The sequence below is a fragment of the Lepisma saccharinum genome, chromosome 8 (genome assembly GCF_977018435.1).
Source record: "Lepisma saccharinum chromosome 8, izLepSacc3.1, whole genome shotgun sequence".
Taxonomy (NCBI): Eukaryota; Metazoa; Arthropoda; class Insecta; order Zygentoma; family Lepismatidae; genus Lepisma; species Lepisma saccharinum.
In genome coordinates this window covers 49,198,351-49,222,676 of record NC_139236.1, presented here as the reverse complement: position 1 = coordinate 49,222,676, position 24,326 = coordinate 49,198,351, and the positions used below count along the sequence as shown (strand labels likewise).

The window sequence follows — 24,326 nt, the reverse complement described above, 5'->3', positions numbered from 1 at the left end:
CAAAAAAAAAGTCACCCTCCTTTGACATATTGTCTGTTTATAAAAGTAGGAGAACGGAAAACCTGACGCAGACACACTAATAACTTATGAAAATCTTCTATGGTTGGTTTTAAATCTACTTTCATGCTTAGATAGCCTAACACTAATAGGAATTAGACTTGTATGTAGTTTAAAATGGGACCTAAAACACTTTACAACACTTTCGTCAGGGATCGAATCCAGAAGCCAGTGATTAGATGAAGACAATCTTTCCAAATCTGCAATCAGATTAGCAAACCTTTACAGTTTTCGAGTTTTGAACCATTGTTTGGTTTTAGACGCAAGCTGATTGGTTCACACTAGATGATGTCACATAGTAATAAAGAAAGTTTTATTCTCCACACTAACACCATACTTGTTTTAAATATCACAAATTTAATTTAGTACTGGCATTTTAGCAAACAGTATGTGAACTCAAATGCATGATATGTTATCAAAATTATGAGCGATTTGAAAAATAACGGTTTCTCTGCAAATGTTGACGTAAATGTACCGGTAAATGTAGCTGACTTGCTCTAATGTGATAAGAAGTTTGAAATCATATCGTTTTTTTTTAACGGAATACTGTACCACTTGAAGATTAATAAGAAGAGGAAATATATAAATAAATAGAAATTCACGGGCATAGCAGTGTCATGTGGCTAAGCGTTCAAATTAACAGGAGCAGATGAGGTTCAAGTCATTAGACTTAGACATTTTAGGTTAGAAATAAAAAAGTTAATCTGCTATACTGTACAAGTTAAGGCGCCTAAAATAAACTTCAAATGTATCACATTGTCTCCATTGGTAGAAAAAAGTGCATGCTTATGGCAGCTTGTAAAATTTGGTTATTTTTACTTACTACATCGGTGCTTGCCATATGAGTAACTTAGCGTGGGTAAGGGGGGGGCACTTGCGCCCCCCCCCCAAATTTTGAGGTTTGTGTCAAAAATTTACAAGTTAAGAATACTGAGTAGCTAAGAAATAAATAATAATATTTGTGATTTTGCAAATGGAACAGTTACTTGGCAAATTATCCTGGACACTATTTTTATGGGATGAAAAACTTTTAGACTCTGCCCCCACAAAAGTTAAGCCTCAAGTTCGTGCCTGCCCCCCAAAAGTTAAGTCCCAAGTTACGCTCATGGTGCCATAGTAAACACAATGTATATCTGTGCTCTGTCAATATTCATTTAGAATATTTAAATGTAAACCTTTGTGATCACTGATTTTACAGGAGGATAGAACAACTGTAATACATTTTCATTGTAAGGAGTTACTTTTGTTACTTACGTAACTTAACCTCAACCCACTTTGAATAATTATCGTAACAAAATTTAGTACTCGTTATGCAATATAAATATAATTGCCTGCATGCTAAGGATATGTGCGTAAAAATAAACGGGACGTTACGGGACGAAAATGCCAGCCTCTGCGCCATGCCTCGCCGTCTGCAGTCACGCGCTATCTCGGCCCCGAGACAAAATGGACGCACTGTACAATACTTGTAAACTTAAATATAGATACATCCGACGCAAGAAACTCCTTCCTTGAACCTTCTTACATGAAATAAGCAAGTAAAAGGACTTGATATGTTTTATTTTTCTATTACCACAATATCGTAACAGGTTCCCCTGATTTGTGAAAAGTAGCAAGTAGCAAGAAATTTTAATAGCCGATGGTCTTTGTCAATTCTGCCCTTTCAGCGCCATAGCCTAGAAATGCCTAGTGGCAAACCCCCCATGATTTAGGAATAATAACTATAGAAACAGTCCATGTGATATTAAAAGAGCTAAGTTACTCAGCACAAGAAAAGATCGTTCATTTGCCACTGTGTCACCGGGATACTAAAATGAATTGTTAAAGGTGATGGAGTTAATGGATCGGATAGATCTTGTCAAACTGAAACAACAGTATAATTTGAAACGTTCTTACCTTTCGGAGATTGTTCATCAAGGAACGTTTGTCCTCACTGCAGTACAGTTTTCAACTGGATCATTGTTGAAGTTCCCACAGCAAACCTTGGTCTTTGATATTTCCTTATCGTTTACTATGCGATAGGAGAACTAAAAAAAACCAGTAACCATATCATCTGACCATTATGAAATCATGAAAAACTGAAGTTTCCCCCTTCATTTTGTGTGAACGTAGCATACACTGTTAGTTATCAAAGAGCAAGGTTAGGTTAGCGGCGCCAGGTGCAAAGGCACCGTTAGTCCTCCCTTCCCTCTTCCCAGGTTTGAAAGCTCACGAAGCATACTGTTTACAGTGCGATTATTTTTGTAACATATGTATTTACAGCTTGGAAGCAAGTAACTCCAGCATCCACCAATCGGCAAGTGAGATGATGACGTCATCTCAACGCAGCACCTATCGCTAAAGGCCGAATCACACGGAACTGGATTTCCAGTAGGAATGTCCTAGTTGCCACTGGACTGGCTACCCAGCTGCTAGTTTTCACCTCTCACGATACTTATTACCGTACTTGTCGGTATACTTTTCTTCCCATAAGACATTGCGCATAGCAGACAATTTGAAAAGAAGGACGAACGATTTGAAGAACGCTGTAGGAGAATTACTGCTGTTATTAAAAATTAAAAAAGAAAAGTATAGACTAGTTGGCTCGAAAGAAAATATGTTAGTAAATGCGTACTAAACAAGATTTTTAATGAACTCGGGTATGCATATTCATACATGAGATTCGCAGGATTCATTTAAAAAACTGAGTATATCAAACATTTAATACTACACTTGTAATAATAAGGATTTTCATTTTCAGCCAATCATATTTGTCACGTACAAATCTAATCGATCATCATCTCGAGAAGCGAACAAAACCAACGCTCGAAAACTACAGACAGAAAGCAAAACAAATTTCCTTTGGCAAACTCACAGATTATCTTCACATGGCCAAACTTTGCTCTGATGGACTGTTACATAGAATCCAGTCGAGTAGAGCCAGTTGCAATTAGAACATGGCCAATTTCTCACCAGTCAAGCAGTTAGCTCAATTGCCATGATTCCCACCCAGGTAGCCAGTTCAGCGCCAACTAGGGCATTCCCACTGGAAATCCAGTTCCGTGTGATTCGGCCTTAACGTCCTACGTTGTTGGTAGGCTTGTTAGTCAAGCTCGCACATTTGTTAAACTTTTAAAGAACAACTGTACTTGAGGAAGGGGAAACTCGCAGCTCCTATTCACAATTATGACTTTTAAAGTTGACAAAATGAATGACTCAAGACAAGGATTTCATACAGACTGATAAAATTTTCTGAAGTCAAGTACAGAAACAGTCACTGTAGTGAGATGCGATGCGAAATTATTTTGCGTACAACGTCAATACTGTTGATAACAGAAGGTAGAATTGTTTAAATCGCCCCCTTCAGTATGTCTGTAGATTTCACAGAAGACGAGCAAATGCTTTCGAGACTACTTTATGTCAATTTGGAACTTCAAACTGACCGTAACTACTACTCAAACGGTGCCATAAGTGCAGGCTCAACTGATTAATCTCTACACTAACCGCTGTACTCGTCGTAACAATTTCATAAAAAAAGTCAAAGATTATCATATTGAACATTATCACTCTTCATTGTTGATTTCGCAGAGCAAGACTTGCAAATCCTTGTACGCGGTGGTTATGTTTGTACTACTTATCAAATGAATAAACAATTTTGACCTTTGATTTTCGCACTTTGCATAAGCTATTAACAGCACTGTAAACAAGGAAAGTTCAGTATATCTTGAAGTATAGCATTGACCAGAAGTCACTTTCGGATATTGATAATGTTGTTATTGTGAAAGAAAATGTGGTAATCAAGCCAGAAACTGTACTGAACTGAACAGTATGTATTAAAGAGTGAAACAGGACAAGAATACCTGTAAGATCAATGCCAACGCAGCTCTCAATGGTCGAAATTCTCGGTATGCTGACCATAATTCTCGGTTCACAGTTGGATTAACCGCCACGTGGGTCAGCTTGCCCGTCTCAGCATTTCTCAAGACGCGAGTAATTTCTTCTTTCAAAACCTCAAAGGAGTTCATACGAATTTCGCTAATCTGAGGACACGGACTTTCGGGAAGTGACGGCAGTACTTGTACAGCCAACGGCAAAAATAATAGTAGGCAAATTGTTCATCACTATTTTCATTATTCTTTGTTCACATTCTGTGTTGTTTGAAGGAATGAATTTCTGTTTATGTAAAGCAGATGTTGTCCTCTGCCTATTGACGTTTCCATTTCAATTCATGATCATCACATTGTGGAAAACGAACTGAATGAAATGGTATGGACAATTTGCCTACTATTTCTTTTGCAGTTGGGTGTACCATCCAGTGAGAGTTGATGGCACTGGGATTCCATAGGAGAGCTGCAGCACATAAGCCAATGCTTACTACCCGGAACGTCGATTACAGTGGTGCAAAGAACCATTGGTCCCTAGAACAATGGAAAAACATCCTGTGGAGTGACGAATCGCGCTACATGTTGTGGCGATCTGATGGACGTGTGTGGACATGAATGCCTGGGGAGCAGTTCTTACTGGATGTGGAATCATGGTATGAGGCTGTTTTCGTGGTATGGTGTTGGCCCCCTGGTGCTTAGAATTCCATCTAGAGCATCATTTCTCTATGGGGCGCGACCCACTACTGGGTCCCGAGGGGGTCGTGAAGTTGGGCTCAAAAATTTATTGCCTGTGTCTTAAAAACCTATTACATTTAAATTACCAAATGCCCTGGCGTCGGCCAAAAGGTTCTGCCGTGCCGAGCCTTATTACTAGAGCTTTGATTTTTATAAAATATGTACATAAATATGTAACAGTAATTGATAAAATATGCACCTAAATATGTATTATCATAAGGATATGTAGCTAAATATGTAGTATCATAGAATATGCAATATTAATAATAATCGAGTATCCAACCAATATCAAGAATTCTGTTAGATATTTATTTTATTTTATTTGAACATATTCAACGTAATTTTAAAGACATAAGTTGTTCAAATTAAAATTTGCATCAAATTTATAAACTCAAAAAAAGCACAGCAACGTGCACATATTTAAGAAACCAATTTTGCCAACTATTAATTACTTTTCACATCTCAAATTATTGTAGAATATGTAAATATGTACGAGAGCTCTTCGTAACTTTCGAAACAAATTGTAAAAAAAGAGCGTCTCCAGAAAGAACAATCGAATGAAAATACATAGGTAGTTTTGTAATTTTTTGTACAAGGGAACATATTGTGTAACTCGCTACGTACAGGAAAGTAGCTTTCTTGTCCACCGATGCCAAGTTTTCAGGTGCTTTGCATAAACCTAAAAGGGGAACGAAAATATGTAACCAGAAAGAGGAGGGGAGAGAAACTCCAGCATCTTTAGATAAATAACAGTTCCAGTAATATACATTTCTTTTTGTTTTCAGCTTGTCTTTCGACTTGGCACTGGCAGTCAATTTTAGGTGACCGTAAGCACTATGCATCTCATTGATTAGAAAATATGACACATCACATAAGATACAAATTTTCTTAATCATCTTTCAGAGATCTAAAATACAGGAAAAAGGATCAAGATAGGAAAAAAGTACCGAAATATATTGTTTTATGTAATGCAAATTAGCAAATATATAAAATATGTAATATCCTTGCAAATATGTAAAAATATATAACATTACGTAGCAAAATCATATCAGATATATAATTCGTTGACATTTTCGTGTTCAAGGTATGCATCTAGAAGGAATAGAATATGTAATTACATACAATTCCTAGCTCTGCTTATTACATTAGGTTAAAATTGACATACGGTACAAGATAATTTAACACTAGTGTTAGTTAAGCTATTTTACTCCAGCTGTGCGATGATCTATATTTTGTCCCACTGTATCTCAACTGTCATGGAGTCTAGCGTAACTTTCAGTTGTTCGCCCCTACTCGTTAAGAAAAGGTTTTCCTTTCTAAAATATTAATCAACGGTTACATTTATATTTGGTATAGGATATACAAATATAGAAATACATTGTAATTTGAATCAATGTACAAAAATGTACGAAAGGTTAAGACAATTGACGTGTCTTCTTACAACTAACATTTGATCAATTTTAGTAATGTCTTGGGTTGTATACAAAATAAGGGGGGGATGGTGCCTTTAGAACGTCATCTATTATGCCACTCACCTGTTTTGAAGGCAGTGTAATAAGTTAATTTTGAATGGCAGGACTTAAGTATTTTGTCTTGCTTTTCTCATTTTCAATATGAGTTTTAAGAAGTGGGCCATACCTCGCTAACAAGTCTATGAAGTTGAGAAATTTCCCAGAACTACTTTGTACGTTTTTTACATGTTCTCGATGTCCCCTGAGCCAAATTACAGGTGGATAATGTTATTATTACATTTAAAATTATTTTAATGATTTCACGCCACTTATCCAGACCTTCGTGCAATATTGTGTGAAAGTCAGAGTTGCCTGTGCATTTTCTTGCCTGTCTTCTACCCTTCGGATACGTAATCACTAACTACTTCTTCTAATCTGGTAATTCAATTTCGACTTTTCTAGCGATTAACATTTTCTAGTTTGCAGTTGTAGGGGCATAAAAATATATGTTTGGTTGAAAATATATTTTAACGCCGAAAGGAAAACTTTTGTGAACTAACGGTCTTTCTCAATTTATCATTCTTACTGCGCCCCCCCCACCCACCGCACCGCAGGGGTTGCGGGGGTGTTATTTACGCCACTGCATGGAGTGCAAACATTGTTTATAAAGAATTTCAACAGCATGCAGACACGTTAGTTCTACATGTAAACACAACGAGATCAAAGATACGAGCCACACTGGAATCAAAGTGATTGCGATGTATTATGTGCCATGTTAAGAAGGAAGAAGAGCCAATTATTTTACCATATACCCTGTCCCAGTTATTTCTGGCGCAAGGCCGCGCATAGCGGCAGAGAAGGGGCCGAGGGAATCGAGTGGGGAGAGCGAAGCAGTACATTCCACGGTTTTCGTTTGCTTCCTCCAGAGATAGTTGAGACAGATTACAGAAGCTTACATATTGAATGAATTTCATAAATATTAAAAATATATATATTTCGTTGAAGCAATATATGTGTACATTTTACTAAACTTTGATGACACTATTTTCGTTACAAGTTGAAAAAAAATAATCCAGTAACAACATGTTCAGGAAATCAGCACTGTGATAAGTGAGGAACTTTAGTCTTTTGCTCCTTTTTTTACAGAACATTGTTCTGTATTGTTTCATCTTGTATTTCCAGTGTTTTTTAAAAAATATATTCACAACCTCTCATCAAGACGGATTAAACCAACATGAATATGAAAACAATCTTCACAAATGACACTTGAGCGAACATCAGCTTCTCTGGTTTGTAAACGAGATGTAGAAACAAGAAAAACACTACTGCAAGCATCCATATTTATTGATAGTTTATAATGATTTGTTGGATGCTCGTCACTGCTCCCGAGAAAAAAGCTATTAATCCAAAAAGAAAGATGAAGATGTTCTTCCACAGTCTCCAGCGTCCTGGACCAAGTCCGTCCTCCCACAGGGTGACCGTCTCGATTACTGAAGGACACAGGAAACCTACCGTTGAGAAACATACCGATCCAACCAGAGATATAATTGGACCCAGATTGGGAACTGCTAACGCAACAGCAACTGGAAATACATAAAGTATATTTAGAAATAATTTATGGAGAAACGAGATATCTTTCCGTTCATGTATGACTAGAAACCAATACTATTTGTCTTATAGTTACAGAAAAATGGCTGTTTTGAAATTAGGAGAGGCGTACTGGCTTACTCCGGACAGCGTGTTAGAATGGATAGTCAGTAAAATGTACTTTGTTTCATGCGTTATTGGAGCAAAAAAAGAAATACATATCTGTTATTTTAAATACTAGGGACGTTCAATATATAAGTTTCCCTGTGCTGTAAAATATTGTATAAAGCAATGCCATTAAAAAGATGCACATGGTTGACAAGCGCCATCCTTCGTCTACAAGGAGCAATAATCGATTCGTTATCAGACGTGAAGGCGCATGCGCTCAAGGGCGAAAAGTAAATGCTTGTTCGGAAAACGCGGTCTCGCGTCATAAGGAGTTCAGAAGCATGGATGCTAAGGGCGTTCTACTTATGGACTTTTTGGAACGAGGAAGAACAATTAATGCTGACCGTTATTGTCAAACATTGGATAAACTGAAAAACGTAATTCGACATAAGCGACCAGGACTCCTGTCTGCTGGTGTCATTCTTCTTGACGATGACGCTCGCCCCCACTCAGCAGTGCAAACACAACACAAAATTGAAGAATTGGGGTGGGAACGGCTGCCCCACCCTCCATACAGCCCCGATTTAGCACCGAGTGATTTCCATATTTTTGCGGTGTCAAAGTCTGGATTGCAAGGTTGCCGTTTCGAAACAGATGAAGAAGTGAAGCGGAATGTGAGAATAGTGCTCAATAGCCAGAGCCCTGATTTTCTTGCAAAGGGTATGGACAAATTGGTGCAACGGTGGGACAAATGCCTGAATCTCTATGGGGATTATGTGGAGAAGTGAGGAAGGATCCTCCTACACATGTATGTATAGTTTCCTAATGTATCTTAAAAATAAAATGTTTTACAGCATACAGAAACTTATATATTGAACGACCCAAAACAATTGATTGTTGTGTGGAAACGCTATACATATTTTTACATCCATAAAGAAAGAGGATGGGGCCAAATGCTTATTCATCTTCCATTTACCTTATCAGTCTTATTAAATTTAAACACTCCCTTAATTTCAAATTCTATTGCAAAGCATATGAAGCAGTGAGTGAGAGAATGACAAAGAAAGATAATTTTCAACATTCTTCTCAGTGAATTTTGTGACCACTGCGTCGTTCAATGCATGATGCAATCAATCATGGTATTTAATGTGATACTGTACTTACGTTAAACGCTTAAAAAAATATGTACAGACTACTCTTTAGACCCATATTTTGCGGGAGAGGGGCTTCAGCCTCAGCCCTTCATCTGCTTTGGCGCCCCATTTAGAAATACTATATAATATATGTGTGTAGGTATGTTATAACGTGGTACGTGATAAATTCAGGGACGTCTGCATATTTTTTGCAAGGAGATGCCAGCAAGGCAATTTTTTTCAGGGTGGTAAAGGAGGTATATTTTCTACCACAATAATGTTGCCTCTCAAACACTCATTCAGTTTGAAGTTATCGTGATCCTGTAGAATGAAATGAAATAATATATGAAATATATAATTTTAAAGCCCGCATCACACGGAAGTAGAAGTTGAATACGCCAGTGGCAATTAGTGCACGGGTGTTAAATAATTTGCACGTACTTAGAACTAATTTGCACGTACTTAGAACTAATTTACACGTACTTAGAACTAATTTGCACGTACTTAGAACTAATTTACACGTACTTAGAACTAATTTGCACGTACTTAGAACTAATTTGCATGTACTTAGAATACTTTACATTTATGTATTTGCTTATTTAAAACTTTTTATGAATATATAATTATTTATTTTATGAAAAATATGTACTATATAGAAGGTAATTAGAGGTACTAAAGGCTATGCATATGTTTTTATATTCATTACTGCAAAGTATGTAATGTATGAATTGATAATATTAATGTTTATAGTATTGAAAATAAGTTTTCTATGGTTTATGAACCGTTATGAACGGTGGTAATGGGTGTAGGTACAGGTCCAATTGCGATTTGGGACGGTCCCGGTACTCGAACCCGCGATATGCAACGGTAATAAATGGTTAGGCCTATAGTGTATACAACGTATGTAATAATTTCGTTATGTTATGAAAGACGGTGGTCTCAGACGCTAGACAGAATACTGTCACCGAATCTCAACTCCGCGGTAAGGGTAGATGAGAAAGAAATTTGGGGGAAGTGCGGTCAAGGTCAAATGACGTCAGAACAAAGAAAGAACCCGATTGACCAATCAGAGATCGCGTCGGTAGATTTTCAGAACCGGTTTTTCCAAGGTCAACTATAACGCAAGAACAGGGGAAAGGTATGCAATACTGTAGGGCCGGGGAGGGATTGAACCAGACAACAAAGGATGTCTGGGAATGCGCAGCAATGGTCAATTTTTGGAAACTGTGCGTCGCTTGCACGCTAGAACATGTTTCTGTCTAAGTAGGCCAGGGTTACCGAGAACACAAGAAAAAAGGATTTTTGGATACCCAATTAGATTGGAGCGAGAACTTTAATTTGAACAAGGAGAACGAAGCGTAGGGGTTTATTATCTGTACTATGAAGAAGGGAGAGCTCTCAGGGACTGGGCCTACAGTTTTCACTATTTGCTTTTATCACGAGAACGAACCTAGGACCCTTTGATTATTGATTTAGGTAGTAAATTTATGATACTGTGTGCTATTTAACATAATATTGAGTTTATTTCTTACCAAACTTTGACTTTATGTCAAACATTTTCCCAGCTTTTCCTTATTTTTATCAAAATAACACAATTCAATCTGTTCAGGAAAGACTTTTAGTTACATTTTCGACACACAAAGTGTGTGTTCTCAACTTCTATCTATTTATTTCACAAGTTTAGGCTTATTGTTACTCAAATAACACAATTTTATCTGTTCAGGAAAGATTTTTAGTTAAATTTTCGACACACAAAGTGTGTGTTCTCAACTTGTATCTGTTTATTTCACAAATTTATACCCATTTTTACCAAAATAACACTATTTATACTATTCAGGAAAGACTTTTAGTTATATTTTCGACACACAAAGTGTGTGTTCTGAACTTCTATCTATTTATTTCACAAGTTTAGGCTTATTATTACTCAAATAACACAATTTAATCTGTTCAGGAAAGATTTTTAGTTACATTTTCGACACACAAAGTGTGTGTTCTCAACTTTTATTTGTTTATTTCACAAATTTAGCCTAATATTTACTCAAATAACACGATTTGAACGTGTTTTTTATTACATTTTGGACACACACGCACTCACACATACACATCCACACACACACACGCACTCACCCATACGTGCATATGCTACCTTGTGGGGACTCTGTTAGTGCACATACACTGTGGGGACCGGGGGAAATCACAGTCGTAGTCTGATGTGTTTGTTGAAATTATGTGACAAATAACACAGTAAAACTATAAACTCCCGAAAATTAAAAGTAACCTACATTGTGAGCAAATTATACAAGAAAAACGTTTCCTATCCTTGTGGGGACACCAGTACCCACAAGGCCTGTGAAATCAGGTGGCCTCGGGTCCCCACAAGGTCCATTAGATTCATGAAAATTTGCACATACACTCCATACACACGATTGATTCTGTACAGACGCTGTGGGGACCGATGTGTAAATAAGTTTGAAAATGCTACCCTGTTGGTACTTGAGAATAAAAGAGAGGAAATACTTTTAGTCTCTGTCGATTTTTGCAGTTTTTGTCGTTTATGATATTTTTCATAAAAAAAATCGTAAATACTTGTCCTGCAGAGAATAAATCACTGGAGAAACAGATGTTACATGAAATAGGAGACATCTGACGGTGGATGTAATTAAATGACTGAAAAATAAAGTTAGCAAAATAAGTATACTAACGAGTGTTGTGCTATTTTGGGAAGAAATGCAAACTTCTGTGTTTTAACATCAAGACAAAAAGTAAAAAGCTACATTGCACGCGTATTACAAATAATAATGATGATAATAATAATAAAAATAATAATAATAATAATAATAATAATAATAATACCACCACCATGTGATATGATGTGGAAATCTTGCAGAGGGATATAGGACTTGAAATTGATTCAATAAAGTTCCGAGTTCGATTATTTTCTTCCAGTGTCCCTTCATCAATTTTATCTAATCGTCACGATTAACCCAAAAAGCCAGAAAGATACGATGCAAAATGTGATATATATGCAAAGTATCTTTCATTGTTCTCACAAACTATTTGTGTTTAATTTATATACATTTCGAATCATGCTTTGCTTTAAGTTAAATGTTAATTTTTATCTAAATTTAATTAAACATTACAATGCTGACCAAGGCATGAAACATGGCTCAACGGTGTTACTAAATTAAATTAGTTAATAATTTAAAAAGTGCTTTTACAAGGAATATAACTTCTGATGGAAAATCGAGTAGTATCCATACAACGTTGTTATCTTCCATTGAAGAAATATATAGTGCGCTCAAGGGTAGAAATGTTCCAAGCGGAAGCGGGAGGGGTGTATCATGGACAAAGTCAATATATTTTTCAAGGAAGCTAAAATGTAACTTTACACGCCATGAAAATACTAACATTAACTGTTATTATTATTATTGATTTATGTACATTTCTAATTTATGATAATATATTATTCTTTTATGCATTATTTACATCTCACAAATTCAATCAATTTACTTTATGTGCTCGGATGCTTTGAAATAAGGAAGTCATGGCTTCAATTCGCGATAGAAATTCGATATACGTTTAAGAAACTTTTCGCTCCACAATCTTACCTTTTTGTTGTTGAAGTGTATTATGTGCTCACAAGGTATATTACTGCCGATCCAAAGCGAGTAGTGTCCCCACAAGGATGATATCTTCTGTTGAAGAAGTGTTTGATGTTCTCACAAGGTTTATTACTTCTGATGCAAAGTGGGTAGTGTCCCCACAAGGTTGTTATCCTCTGTTGAAGAAGTGTATGATGTCCTCACAAGGCTTATTACTTCCGATACAAAGCGAGTAGCGTCCCCACAAGGTTACTATCTTCAGTTGAAGAAATGTATGATGTCCTCACAAGGTTTATTACTTCTGATGCAAAGTGAGTAGTGTCCCCACAAGGTTACTATCTTCTGTTGAAGAAGTGTATGATGTCCCCACAAGGTTTATTACTTCTGATGCAAAGTGAGTAGTGTCCCCACAAGATTACCATGTTCTGTTGAAGAAGTGTATGATGTCCTCACAAGGTTTATTACTTCTGATGCAAAGTGAGTAGTGTCCCCACAAGGTTACTATATTCTGTTGAAGAAGTGTATGATGTCCTCACAAGGCTTATTACTTCTGATGCAAAGTGAGTAGTGTCCCCACAAGGTTACTATCTTCTGTTGAAGAAGTGTATGATGTCCTCACAAGGCTTATTACTTCTGATGCAAAGTGAGTAGTGTCCCCACAAGGTTACTATCTTCTGAGGAAGAAGTGTATGATGTCCCCACAAGGTTTATTACTTCTGATGCAAAGTGAGTAGTGTCCCCACAATGTTACCATATTCTGTTGAAGAAGTGTATGATGTCCCCACAAGGTTTATTACTTCTGATGCAAAGTGAGTAGTGTCCCCACAAGGTTACTATATTCTGTTGAATAAGTGTATGATGTCCTCACAAGGCTTATTACTTCTGGTGCACAAGTGATTAGCGCCCTCACAATGTTGTTATCTTATGTTGAGGAAGTGTATGATGTCCTCAAAAAGTACAGGGGGGCTTAAAAATTTTCGAAGGAAGGAGGGGCGACATAACACATGGCTAAAATCAATATTTCAGTCAAGGAAGCTACAAGTTAGATAAAACTAAATTAATGCTTACTGGAAGAAAGCAATGTTTCGTTTCTTTTCCTTATGCCTCAGGCCTCCCCGATGGCGCAGTGGTAGCGTCGTCGCCTTGTATTCAAGGGGTGCTGGGTTCGATACCCGGTGGAGGCACATAGTGGTTCGGATCCTACTTTAAACTGTAGGTCCAGTCCAAATTTGCTTTACTTTGCATAAAGTGGACTTAAAACACCAACTCAATCAACACTATGCCAGTGTTATATCTAAGGAGAAGGCAACTGTGAAGTCATTATGGCGGGGAAACAAATATGTTTTGTTTTTTATCGCTTTGGAAGATTCCTTCCACTGCAACTGGTTACTCATGATATTCGATTAACTGTAAACATGTTGAAGGGAAAGAACGGCGCTACATATCATGGAGGAAGAAGAAGGAAGTGAAGGCACAGTGAAGGATCCAGTGGGTAAAGCAGGCAGGTCATAATGTTTTTTTTATTTTAATGCAAGTGTCATTTTTCTCTTCGGTGGGTCCTTTCGGCGGTACGAACGTTCAAAAGAGTCCGTTTTTATTACATTGCTCTCTGTGGTAAAACCACGCGTCCTAGGGGTGCAAGGAACACATATTGAGACCAAAGCAACGTCATCAAAACACGAAGCCTTCGGTTGGCAGAACCGACATTTCAACTGATTCAAGTACTGATCGGCGATATATCGCGATATTGAGGAACTATCGTCCAGGCGACATTAACTAGACCATATATCGTCACGATATTTTTGCGATATATATTGTAGAGAGGGAGACGATATATCACCCATATCACGATACGGAAATAATATCGTATCGTCTGCGACGATATTTTCTTGACGATATATCTCGATATCAAAATTCCGATATTGTACATCCTTAGATTCAAGTCCAATTTATGCACAGATGTTAATCAGCCCGCCTCTGCATCGCATACGATATTTGTTTATTAAAGTTTACGTATTCTGGTTATTTCACGTCAGGAACATGGTGATTGAACAAACACAATGACTAGGATTCGAACCTGGGACCTCTGACATGCTACCAGTCGCAACGGAAAGCAGACTTCAGTTTGCGGGATCCAGAAGTCCTGTCCCGGGAAACTTCGGGAAATGATTTCCTTACTTTCTGGATTTCCGATAGGTCAGGAATTTAAAATGATCGCGAAATAAGAATTCTGGATATACTTAATTATGGGAAGGGAAATCTTCTAGAAATGGCATCAAAATACCAAAAATAATTTCTTTGGGGACAAAATGTGCATGGAACTCAATAATTTCAGGAGTGTTAGGAAATTCTGAACATTACCCATCCATAAAATTTTCTGAACTAGTGGGGAAATACGTGAAATTTTCTGTCCTGAAGATCGGGATAGTTTTATAAACCGTATCGATCCCGTCCTGGACCCATAAACTCCGATCACTCACACCCATAAAGTCAAAAAAACAGTTTTTTAAGTCCACTTTATGCACAGTAAGGCTAATCGGGACTGGACCTACAGTTTAAAGTAGGATCCGAACTACTATGTGCCTCCACCGGGTATCGAACCCAGCACCCCTTGGATACAAGGCGACGACGCTACCACTGCGCCATCGGGGAGGTCTGAGGCATTAGGAAAAGAAACGAAACATTGCATTCTTCCAGTAAGCATTAATTTTGTTTTATCTAACTTATAGACCTATTTCATTTGATGATTTTTGGTCTTTCCATTAATTTATAGTGAACGAAAATATTCTCTAAATAATTTGAAAAATGTAAATAGTTAGGTCGTCTTCTGTGGCAGAGAAGTAAGTGTAGCGCCAGAATTCCTGGATTCGAATCTTTGTCAAGGCATAATGTGTTTTTGTCTTTCCATCTATTTCACAATTTTATCCTTGTCGTCGCGATTAGCTAAATTAGCAGAAAAGCGACGTAAAAATACAGACGGAATTAGTTTGATATTTTCTCAAACAGCACATTTGCAAGGGTCATTCAGGGTTGGCCGACCAAGACTACAACTCCTACAAGGACAAAACTACATGAGTTTTTTAAAGGAATCTCCCTGAGCATACAGCCATAACTGCTATCAATGTGTCAGTTCCGTGAGTTATTTGGCGTTGAAGAAAATAGACTGCTGTCATAGCCACCGCAAGATATCTTGATTTTTTTTTGTCAGTGCTTCATCTGTCTAAAATTTCTTCTCTCTCATATTATCTTTAAGTGGCTCAAATAAATCTGATATTCACTAAGAGCTAAGCCCGGAGTGTAAGAACATGAAGCAAAACCCTTTCGGAGAGTTATTGCTGTCAAATTGACCATGTGGGGAAATTATGGTGAAGGATCACATTTGCAGACAACATCAACGTCTTATTTATACAAATGTCATTATACGGCACCCTTCATCAATGTGCAGGAAAACTTGGCATAAATCATGACCCTTTCCCCAAAAATTTACATAAAGAGCACCTTGCATGTCCCAGTCGGACAAATGTGTCCACGCTGTTTATTCGTGAGAAACTAGCGTTCTTCGCCAAGCTGTTGAGATCATTCGTACACTCTTGCCCATTCTCCGGCAGTTTTATCGTTCTCCTATTTATAATTGCACATTACACTATACCGAAAGTCACTGGTAGATGAATTTGCTTAGTTTGATTGATTGATTGGTTTTAAGTCCACTTTATGAACAGAAAGGCTAATCGGGACTGGAGCTACAGTTTAATGTGGGATCCGAACCACTGTGCCATGTGCCTTCACCGGATATCGAACCTGGACTTGATTACGAGGCGACAACGTTACCACCGGGGAGGCCCTGAATTTGCTTAGTGTCTCGTACAGTCGCTAACTAGTCAACCGACCGTCCCTCACAAAAACGCGGCGCAGCAAATGGAAAAACTGTAGCAGAGGGAAGTTTATAATCGCAAGACGTTGATCCCCGTAACTAGCAACAGTCACCTGAAAAAAGAATCATCTGAATCGTCGCCACGAGTACTGTTGGCTAAATGTAAGATGTTAGGGAGGAGAGCACTCGTTTTATGACAACTGTAGAGGAAATTGCAATTTAGTCGCATACGTCCTTCGATATTTTCTTCTTATGCCACAGTAATGATATCCCCCAGTTAAGAAAATTCTAACAAAGTATCCACGACAAGGATAATTTGCATAGCATTCCTTCACCTACCGCATTTTCTCAAAATTGATCCATACAACTACAAGCATCCCCATATCTTTTTCCCAAACTGGGCAAGGATTTTCACTTCGAGCACTTGGGGGCAGGGTAATATTTCATATCATAAAAAATTACCGTGACATTTTATTATTATTATCATTATTATTGTCGTTGTCTTACAAATCATAAAATTTAAATTGAATTGAAAATACCGTGGCGTTGTTGCTAAGTTCAGACTTGAGTCCTCTATTTAAATAGAAACTGGATTCGACTTGCTTCCTTGCCATAAACTTTAATATTTATTTTAGGAACAGTTCAGTGTCTTTTTGTATTTTTTCACGATGTGTATATCAGAGACTAGGGTCAACCCGATGGCGTAGTGGTAATGGCGTGGCCTTGTAATGAAGGGGTTCCGAGTTCGGTAGTCGGCGGAGGCAACCAAAACTTCGGATCCCACTTAAAACTGTCGGTCAAGTCCCGATTAGCCTATCTGTGCATAAAGTGGACTTAAAAACAAAAACGCAATTATCAGAGACCGCTAAGTCTGATATCTTTCAAGACACACCTTGTCCATGTTTTCACGCAACAATTTCACTATTCAAATGATATTAGGTGTTCCCAGACATCTCAGGTAGGTCAAGTGCTTCACTGTCCCCCCCTTTCCCAATATGAGCGCGAATGCTAACATCCTACAAATTTTGGAGTAAGGAAAGAAATAAAAGCTCATTAAAAATAATATGGGTTATATTTAAAGATTCGTATTTTGCATTTCTGATTTTAACAAAAGTTTTAGCATATTTAAGAATATTTCAGTCAGAGGCGCAACCACGAATTTTTGTTTGGGGGGCAACCACTAGGATGAACGAATCAATAATAATAACAACACGATTGTAATTAGTATTACTATTTTTATTATTAATAATAGAAGTAGTACCAAACATTATTATTCATGCAATAAGGGGGGTTAGAAGTCGGCGCCCAAGCAATAGTGTTGGATCAAACTATTTGAAATATTTTTTCAACACTTTCATTTTCATTAGCTAATAATGAAAAACAAGCACACAAACTGAATTTTTGAACGACAGAGAATGCATAACGAATATAATTCTTATGGCGAGCGAAGTGAGCAAGAAAATTTTTAGAACCAAAATTGTGAAAACTGAAAATAATATAGATTCTCTTTTACATATTTTTCTTTCATTTGGATCGTTCGGCTCCTAGGGCTGACTCCCGCCGCCCCTCTAGCTACATACGGCTCTGAACTTGATGAGACTGTAAGAAAATTAAGTATTGCGAGCAAGAAAAATACGAAATGTATTTTTATTTGTATAAAATTTGAAATAAAGTGGCGTAGTTACCCTTTTCTCCCCCGCTGCAGGTGCCTTGGCCGTCTAGAAGAAAAAATGCAAGAAATACGTGAAAACATATTCCATATTGAGTATCCTTTTGTCCTGTTACTCTTAGAGTCTGCCAGTCTTGCTTTTCTTTTACTTCAATGTTTGACCCCCCCTTTCCCCCAGAATGGATTTTCGTCCAAGGTTGGGGGCAATGCCCCTGCCCTCGGTCGTTGCGCCACTGATTTCAGTTATGTCTGTAGAACATCATTTAAAACGCCGTATTGCTACTACTTTGAGGGGAAAAAATTCAAGAAGCGCCTTCTGTGGATGGCTCCCTAGTCCCCCTTTCCTATCCCTCGCTAGGGGCTTGAAAATAATAAACGTGTATTCATTCATATCATTAATTTACAGACTGTGTTGCGACAATATATTTCTTTTGTTTGCTGCGAAGAAAAACACAACGTTTATGTGCGAAAATATGAAAAAAAAAATTTATATGTCACTCACAAAGTACTACAGGGACTACCCGGTTTGAAATTTTAAATACCGAGATCCGGAATTTCTTGCACGATGAATAATATTGATATCTCATTGTTTTCAAAGGAGGTATGAGTTCGACGGGACGATCCCGTCCCCACGATGTCTAAAATTGACAAAAAATCACATATTATGCAAAATGTCGGTGCTTGGGGGAGGGTAACCGTGGGTAAGGCGCCAGAAAATCTAGCTGGTTATATTTTTCATTATTGACAATGTAATTGTTTTTGGAAAAAAAATAAACTCGTTGGAATCATTACGAATATTAGATATCTGAATTCAAAAACATCTGAAACACTAGAACGTGGATCGATCTCAGGAAGAAACCCATTGGAACAGAGGCGCAACCACGAATTTTTGTTTGGGGTGGCAAGTGCCAGGATAAATATGCCATATTAATAATAGTAATAATGCTAATAATAATAATGTTAATAATAATAATGTTAATAATGTTATTATTATTGATTTTGCCATATTTTACTTTGCTTATTGTGCTACTTTTGGCTAATTTGCCAAAATGGGGATGAGTGATGATTTCATGAAATTGATGAATGGACACACACTCCCAAACATCCATGCCCAAGCCGGAATTCGAACCCGGCACCAACATTATTATTATTATTATTATTATTATTTTTATTAGTAGTAGTAGTAGTAGTAGTAGTAGTAGTAGTAGTAACGAAGACATTATTACCCTCGTAAATTATGCAAGAAGGGGGTAGAAGTTGGCGCTAAAGCATTTGTGTTCGAACAAACGATTGAATTATTTTTCAACACTTTCAATTTCACATTGACAAATGCATTCCAAATATAATTATTTTTTACATTAACATGTATAACTTTAGTGCACGATATGTGTTTCACATATCTTCGGTGAAGGGATGAAGTGACGTATCTTGATTTTTACGATTTTTTAAGAGAGAGATTTAAAGTTTTTCGTTCAACATAATACCGTCGTGCTCATTTGATATTTATTATATCAATTGCAAATTTTGTACAATAAGTGTATGATTGTTGTTACATCTGGGGAAAAAGTTACATTTTGAACATGTTTTCATTTCTGCTGGAAGAAAAATTTTGGAATGTGCTTGAATCACTTACACCCCTTCGCCTTTTCATTTCAAAGATTGTGATTAAAGTTACGCCCTCCTTACATTTTTTTTAAAATGATCTTTTTGGTATGTAGAGATACATTTATTAATTTTCCCGTTAATATAAAGTATTTAATAATAGTTGTATTGATTTCATACCTTTATTTAAAAGTGATCCATACATTCATTTCTATTTATCCATTGCTGTTGAAAATATTAGTTAAAATAAGTTAATGAAATACAGAAACTTAATAATGGTTTATCTTTAATGCAATTCAAGATATAGTAACACTTCAGTACAAAGAAAATATGAATTCTGGTTGTACTTGTAACTAAGAATAACTATGGGACTTTGAAGGCTCGTACAATAGAATATTTTTAATATTTTTTTTAATGATATTCAGTGTGGAAGATTTTCGTAGAAATACACAAACTCAGGTTCTCTCACTACAGGTGTATCTCCTTCACATAAAGACACCAAATCTGCATACATCTGTAGTGAAATCCTTGGTGGATGTGAGTGAAGACACTTTGGAGTTTTGGTGAATATAACTTTCCTTTGCAGCGAGATACTTCAATAAACCCATTTAAATTTCTGTCCTTGAAATAAATTTTATCTGGTTGATCCTTGATCACCATTAGTTATCGTATGCCTGTTCAGTCAATTCCTTCACCATTATCATCCTTCCTTACAGATAGGATCCTCAGATTTGATGCGACATCTCGGAAATCTAAGAAATTCATGCATCGAAAGGAATGCTCAGTGTATGGTTTATCAGATCGTGCAAGTCTAAAAATTGGTAGCAGCTGAGCTGGAAGGAATACATTTCCAGTTGATTTTAGTGCCTTCATTCTGTCCGTGGTACGATTCAAACAAATTTAAATTGATGACACTGATATGCTGAGCCATAGTAACAGTGTAGAGCATCATGGCTGCAACTATTGAGTTTTTATTTTTCCCTGTACAACCTTCAGCGAACAAGTAAATTTCTTCAACCTGTTTTACATCCAATTCATGAAGAAAATTGCTTAGGCAAGTGAAGATTTTCGCATGCACCTCTGTGGGTCGTGGGTCACTCATTCGTGCCAAACAAAACAATAGCATTCCCTTGTCTTCAGATCATAGAGTGTAAAATTGTATATTCATTATCGTCTTTTATAAAATAACTTTATTTCATTTGAAATGGGAAGATAAATGACTTGCTGCAACTGAAACACCGCAGCAACAGTCTTGCATTGAAAGTCCGATGTGTCTTTAGCTTCCATTTTCTTCTTTCTTACAGTATCTATCTCGGCGATATGTTTTTGATACTTATCACCTAGTTCGCTCTTCTTCGACTCATCTCCTTCCAGAAAGTTGCTACACAGACCACACGTATCCTTTTCGGTCAATGAAAAGAAAGGTTCATGCTTTTGAATATCTTTCTGTATGTCTGATAAGTTGGTAAAGGGGTAATGTTCTCTTTATGATCCTAAATAAACATTCTATACATTTTGCTTTTAGGCAGATCCGAATGAAGACATTGTCTTTTTGTATCTTTCCTGCAGTAGTGAGATTCTACTCTTGGGGCCGGACCCTGTGGTCGAGTGCTCGGCCCCCGTGGCGGAGTGGTTATCACATCGCGCTACGACGCCGGGGGTCCCGGGTTCGAATCCTGGCTCGGACAAGAATGTTTGTGATTGTCTGTCCTGAAAAGTCCTGAAATTGAAATATGAATGAAATAATATGAGTGAATGAAGTGTGATGGGGTAAGCTTCCGCATAGGGGCTTTCCTTTAAAAAAAACAATAATAAAAAAAAGTGGTTAGCACATCGCGCTGCGACGCCAAGGGTACCGGGTTCGAATTCCGCTCGCGCTTGGTTGTTTGTGAATGTCCATTCATCAATTTCATCACTCATCCCCATCTTCGCAAATTAGCCAAGAGGCACAAAACGCGAAGTAAAATAAACTAAATTAAATCAATCAATCAATCAATCAATCGACTCTTGGGAATCTCTTTATGAGTTTTACATCATATTCTCTATTATTTTGTCCCTTTCCAGTAGGCTCTGAAGTTTTCCTCCTCTTCTCTCTTTCTCAATGACATCTTCTTTTGGCTAGAGCAGTTCGCATTGTTTTCTCTGATATTAAAAATGTGTTTAGAAACATGGTTTTACACACTGATACTACTTCTCTTTCCTTCTATGGTAAAAAGTAATGATTTGTTTTTAATCTTCGAGATTCTTCATTTTGCGTAGTTTTGTGTTTACCGTCTGAAACCTTTACATATGTGTTGACGAATTCTCGTTGAAGCTGAAGGTCGTCACTTGCATAAAAGTCCTTAAAAAATTCATGTCTTTCCGCATCTGTGATTTTAAAGCAGTTTTTACCAAACTTTTCACATTTTCCATCACATTTTTCTTTCAGATTTCTCCCTGGAACTAACTTTTTTGTGCATGGACTAACGTATGATTCACCTTTGTTTCATAAATCTTATATAAATTTATATAATATTTCGTAAATCGTATATCTTGTTTCCCGATATAAGCTTACGCCATTACGCGCCTTCATTTCTTAGCAGCCACTGAAGAAACTTCGCAGATATCTTTATGCAGAAAATTTCAAGATACGCCAATTGCAGGGTGCTTAAATCTCCGGAACCAGTGGGAATTCAGCCACGAAATTTTGACAGGTAACAGAGGAGGTAGTCATAAATCAAAAACGCAATTTTTCGAGTTACGCCACTTCACCCCTTCACCGACGATATATGCAACATGGAGCGATGTGGACACTAAATTGTGTGCATATTCAAAGTTTATTTAATACATATTATATACAACTTATATTATTTAAATCCATTAGGCAACCAATTCATCCATCTCACAATAAACCAACAGCAAAAATTACATAAATTGTCTGCACGCTGCCCTTCCTCGAAACAATTGTTCATGCATTTAAAACAAAATCAATTAAGACAAGTCTTATATCTCTGTCTGGTAATTTACAATGCATTACAGAGAACAATGATATATTGCGAGCAAAGCAAACAAGAAAATTATTGAATTCAATTTTTTTGCAGGCTGAAATCAATATTGGTTTAATAGGGCTCAAACAATTTCACGAGACGCCAATGCATTCTCTCTCTCTTACAACTATTGTGCCTCCCCGACAGGGACGGCGACAGGGGTGGGCACGGATGGACAATTGCCTACCCAAAAATTGCTGTGCCAACCCAATCAAATTCAATAAATATATACTCTTGGGAGAATGCGAAAGGTCTCATAAAGAAGTTTATTATGGTGTTCACTTCATGTATATTTTACTTGTGAATATTATCTATATTACAGACAAGTTCACATATTATCATTCAATAAAAAGCTTTGCCGAAACACTGATTTCGTGAATAGGTTTACAAAAGTCAGAGTAAAATGTGCCAATGCATTCTCTCTCTCTTACAACTATTGTGCCTCCCCGACAGGGACGGCGACAGGGGTGGGCACGGATGGACAATTGCCTACCCAAAAATTGCTGTGCCAACCCAATCAAATTCAATAAATATATACTCTTGGGAGAATGCGAAAGGTCTCATAAAGAAGTTTATTATGGTGTTCACTTCATGTATATTTTACTTGTGAATATTATCTATATTACAGACAAGTTCACATATTATCATTCAATAAAAAGCTTTGCCGAAACACTGATTTCGTGAATAGGTTTACAAAAGTCAGAGTAAAATGTGCCAATGCATTCTCTCTCTCTTACAACTATTGTGCCTCCCCGACAGGGACGGCGACAGGGGTGGGCACGGATGGACAATTGCCTACCCAAAAATTGCTGTGCCAACCCAATCAAATTCAATAAATATATACTCTTGGGAGAATGCGAAAGGTCTCATAAAGAAGTTTATTATGGTGTTCACTTCATGTATATTTTACTTGTGAATATTATCTATATTACAGACAAGTTCACATATTATCACTCAATAAAAAGCTTTCCCGAAACACTGATTTCGTGAATAGGTTTACAAAAGTCAGAGTAAATAATAAGTTGAATGGGATTAATTTAAGCTTTTCTTTCAACTTCCTTAATTTTATCATTGGAAAGCGAAAGGAATTTCCAAATCTTTTGAAACAAAAAATGTGATCTAATGCCCACTTGTATGCTTAAGCAGCCAGTAGGCTTAGGAGGCTTTATGAGAGGAGCAAAATTGTGCAGAATATGATCAAGATTAGAACAAGATTATGGGCCTGAGGGCTGCAGCTTCTGACCTTCACAGGGATGATGCATCAAATTGCTTTGAAAATGTGCCACATAATGAAAAGAAATAGATACTTGAAATGTGGCAAAAAAATATAGAAATATAATTAACTGTCTGCCATAACTTGGCCAAAAAGTTGTAACTGAAACTGAGTGTAGAAGGGGTGGAGTGGAGTTGCTTGATGTTGCCAACTCCGGGCTTCCGGCCTGGGTATGATTAAGGTGATCTGCTAAACAAATAAAAACCTCTTCTTCGCATTGCTTCCTCCTGCAACACACAAAGTTGTTTAGTTAGATCTATATTGAAATACTAAGACAGAGGTAATTTGATACGTCCCTTTCATCATCACGATTTTATATACCTATAATTTCTAATTTCGATATCGTATC

General features: G+C 37.1%; 2 protein-coding genes across 4 annotated transcripts in view; both read right to left on the bottom strand.

Moving 5' to 3' along the window:
• Positions 1–2,030, bottom strand: part of LOC145990988 (proton-coupled amino acid transporter-like protein pathetic) — a 106,276-nt gene extending 104,246 nt beyond the window's left edge. The window contains exon 1 of the mRNA XM_083126619.1: positions 1,954–2,030. Coding sequence (XP_082982745.1) covers positions 1,954–1,971 — 18 coding nt within the window. The 5' untranslated portion in view covers positions 1,972–2,030. The remainder of the gene's footprint in view (positions 1–1,953) is intronic.
• Positions 2,031–7,081: 5,051 nt separating this feature from the next.
• Positions 7,082–24,326, bottom strand: part of LOC145990987 (proton-coupled amino acid transporter-like protein pathetic) — a 106,049-nt gene continuing 88,804 nt past the window's right edge. For all 3 annotated transcript variants that reach the window (XM_083126615.1, XM_083126614.1, XM_083126616.1), the window contains exon 10: positions 7,082–7,689. In XM_083126615.1, coding sequence (XP_082982741.1) covers positions 7,448–7,689 — 242 coding nt within the window. In that variant the 3' untranslated portion in view covers positions 7,082–7,447. The remainder of the gene's footprint in view (positions 7,690–24,326) is intronic.